We start from the raw sequence: 3,991 nt of genomic DNA on the forward strand, positions 1-3,991 counted from the left end.
TCCTATCCCAAAAACTCCCATAGCTAACCCAATGTGATGGCACTTAACCCAAGCCCATGTACATTCATGACTCGACATGCTCTCACCCTCTGTGATCCAAACCTAGCCCAAATATGGATTAGCCCATTTAAGACCCAAATCCACTGGGCCTCAGGACCCTCAAGGCCTCAATCTCTGGCCCTTAAGACCATGGAGGGCCAACCTCCACCTTAGGATCCAATCGGTCCTAGCTCTAAGATCCAAATCGGTCTTAGACTCATGAAGCCAACACCATAGCTCATCATCTGATCTCTCAAGGTTTGGGAGCACCATACCTGAGCCTACAAATCTAAGTATAGATGTCTTATCTGGTTTCTATAGATATTTTATCTTATTTTCATGAAAAGTCTTTTCGTAGATATTTTCTTACCTTTTTTTTTTTTTTTGTCAGAGATGTCCCTGTCATTTTGTGAATCTTGCTGGCTTAGCTTGATTCAGTCTTAATTTTTTAAATTTTTGATCATTCTGTTAGCATTTTAACACTACATATATTTATCTCAAATTAAAAAATTAACACTGCATAATTTAACTAGACTTTCAATGTAATAGAAAGAATCATTGCATCTTGAACTATCTAACATCGTTTTTTTTTTTGACGCTGCATACTTTTAACTCAAATTCTAGTTCAAAACTGGTATTCAAAATCTTGATTTTTTTTTTGGTTTTTTGTGTCTCTCTCTACGAGCAGTGCTAGCATAAAGCAAATCTCAAATAAGAGTTATACGGCCGTGTCCACTTGAGTATCTCCTCTCCACCCCCGCCTCTCCGGACGGAAAATACTTTTCTGTATCATTGTACATTGATGCCGCGTTTTTTGACTTGCAAACGGTCCCCGAACTCGCTCTACCGGCCCTCCCTCTGCCGTCCCCTTCTTCCCCAGTGAAAGGGAGCGGGAACGGGAACGCAAGGGGATCGAGCCCTTCTCCTCCAAGGAATGGGAACGGGGACGGGAGCGCGCGCGACTGGAGCCCTTCTCCCCTAGGGATCGGGAAAGGGAAAGGGAACGGGAACGCAAGGGGAGCCCTTCACCCCATGGGAATGGGGACGCGGCCCGGGGTGGTCGTGGAGCGTCGCGGTGCTATATATGGCGGTGGTGGGAGAGAGAGAAGGAAAGGTTCCTGCGATGAGGTTGCCTCGTGGCTACCGTTTCGATCCGAAACCATGGGAGCTGATCGGGTACCTTCAAGATAAGGTTGAAGGGCGACCCGACGCCGGCCAAGGAGTGATTAACGATGGTATCGACGCTTATGGCTGCAGTCCTAAGCAACTCGTCGGTGAGAAACTTGGTTTAACTTCAACCTGTTGGCCTTTCCTATTATGTAGCGTGCTAATCATTTTTATTCTTTCACTCTGTATTCCTTTCGTTTTTCTTCTTTCTAAACTTAATAAGATGTGATCAGCAAAATGATGAAATTATTATTCGGATTCAGAAGAAAGAAGCTTAAACATTTTCTTGAGTGAGATTCGTGTGTAAATTCTTTTGGCAAAAGTCAGTTTCTGCCACAATTAATGGTCTAGTATTGAATATTAACCTGCTTTTAATGATGTCTGCACATTCTCTTGGACCTTTCATGATAGGAGTAGGAACCTTGTCCAAAATCTTTTCTAGATCGTATTCTCTAAGGACGACGAAGGGAGTTGATGGACCTCGTCTGAGCTGGTAGGTGAGGGTGTCCGCACCTACATATGAGCTATTTGACTGCATTTTTAGAAAGTACGACTTAAATCCATGAAGTGATGGTTCAGATATATATACTTCAAAATCCAGCTAATTTCAATCAATAAATGATCTATTAGCATTATTTTTTAAGGAAATAACCAGTCCAAGATCTGTTTCTTGTGAGACGATCCCCACATCTGCTCCTCTTCAACGAGCCATATGCAGCAGCCCGAGTATCCAACATTATAAGCCATTAAAACGGTTAAAACAGAATCAATGTTTATTTGATTCTCCTTAGCATATTTACCTTTCACCATTATAGGGATCTATGATTGTTTAGACTATATTTTACATGAAAATAACATTTCTATATGCTCCTTCCTTAATCAATATGGGTGCACACTTGGTATGCAGATTGGAGGGCCGAGCGAGCACATTGCCCTCTATAATGTTGGCTTGTCGTTTTGGTTTTTGTTTAGTATATAAAGCATGTGCTCCCCCATTCCTTGGGAACAATCCTGACCCACCCCTGCTAATTCTAGTAGCTTAAAATTTGAATTGGCTTAGTTTGTTTGCTTCTTTACTGTTTATCTGGTACAAACAATTTACTCCGCATTTGGCAAATTATCGTGCCGAACAAGCCCTGGAGATAAACCTGCAAAGCCAAGACTGAGTGTGCTCTGACCCTGTTAGCATATATGACACCAAAAACTAGTGCAAGTAGAGCCAGTACCTGTGTACATGGTGCTAGAAGAATGCAAAAGTATTTATTTGGTTTCTTTCTATGAAAACTGAGGATTATGCTGCAATAATCCAAGAGTGCAAATTTAGAAAAGAGTGGGAATGATCATGAGAAAACCCAATAACTTATGACTCATCCAATTTTATATGACTGCTAATCAACATATTAGAGGCCTTTTTCTTTTACAATACTTCTCTGTCTCAAGGAAACGTGGGTGACAGACATGGCAGGTTGTTTGATTCTGCACGATGATGGGAGATCGTTCTTTTTCACTCCAATCAAGCACCGAAATAGAAAGTGTAGGGATCGTAGTACGCCAGACGGCCACTGGAAGTTAACAAAGAAAACGATACTTCGGAATGGTGAAGGAAGACTAGTGGGGTACATGAAAGAACTCTGCTATTTCCATGGAAAAAGGAAATCTGGAAAAAAGGAACCAGAGAGGACTAAATGGCTCATGAAAGAGTATACACTTGATCATGAGCAGCCAAAGGTGAGAGGTCATCAGAAGCAATAAAAGTGTCGTTTCATTTCAGATCGGTTTGTTTCGGTGACTTCTTTTTGTTTGTAATCCTCTCTTTCTTGTAGATGGCTCTTTGTGAAATATACTCTGCACAGAATAAGTGTAAAGGCCGAATCCAAGGAAATGAACGGGGATTTCAGCCTCTAAAACTTCAGGAACCAATAGATTCAGAATCTGAGGATACCCGATTCTACTATCCGTCAAATGATTCGAGTTCCTGGGGAAAGGCTACTGAAGATGAATCCCATCAATATCTAAAATCAATAGCAGAAAAAACGGGTGACAGCTGCGATAAAATTTTGTTTATGGCTCGGAATTTGGACACAGCAGGGGAGCCAAAATTCAGCAAACCTGAAGAGAGAGTAGGTCCAAATGAAAGAGGTGGGTTTTTTTCATCAAAAGAAGAAGAAGGATCTCTATCTGCTGCTGCGACCAGTGCAGGCTGTTTAAGTGGAGGTGACGGGCATACGGGGTTCAACAGTGTTGCGGGGGAAATGGATTGTATTCAGTTCATCAGTGGTTTTTTCTCATCACAGGAATCACCAATTGTCCACGCTGATGCTGCATCTAAAGAAGGTGGCTCGGTTGAAGTTGTTGCATACCCTGATATGCTGCCAAATACCAATGCTCTAGATATGTTGCAGGATAGCTTCATATTTGGATGTGGTGAGATGGATGGATTATTAAGTAACTCCCATGATTTATTTTATTGATTGGATTAAAAATTTTATGAAATTCGTAGATTAGATCAGTACAATCAGTAAAATTATGAAATTATCAACTGGCCTATGTTCATACATTACCCAAGAATATCTTTAGAGTGGCCAACCCATATCCCATGAGGCTGCCAAAAAAAAAAAAATCTGCTGATAATTTTATCGATTGCATTAGATCAATCTATGAATTTTATAAAATTTTTAGTCCAACTATCTAAATAAATTTTTATAAAATCAGATATACATACCATAGTAAATTCGGCGATAGTGGCAGCGCTTGGTCCTGCATCATGTCCGATAACCGAGTCCAG

General features: G+C 41.0%; 1 protein-coding gene across 1 annotated transcript; it reads left to right on the forward strand.

The window, feature by feature from the left end:
- Positions 1-816: 816 nt before the first annotated feature.
- On the forward strand, positions 817-3,677 carry LOC114913486 (NAC domain-containing protein 78-like). The gene is made up of 3 exons (XM_073245778.1): positions 817-1,313; positions 2,663-2,934; positions 3,030-3,677. The coding sequence occupies exons 1-3, from the start codon at positions 1,124-1,126 to the stop codon at positions 3,675-3,677; spliced, it is 1,110 nt and encodes a 369-aa protein (XP_073101879.1). The 5' UTR covers positions 817-1,123.
- Positions 3,678-3,991: the final 314 nt, after the last annotated feature.

Source organism: Elaeis guineensis, chromosome 11, assembly GCF_000442705.2.
Source record: "Elaeis guineensis isolate ETL-2024a chromosome 11, EG11, whole genome shotgun sequence".
NCBI lineage: Eukaryota > Viridiplantae > Streptophyta > Magnoliopsida > Arecales > Arecaceae > Elaeis > Elaeis guineensis.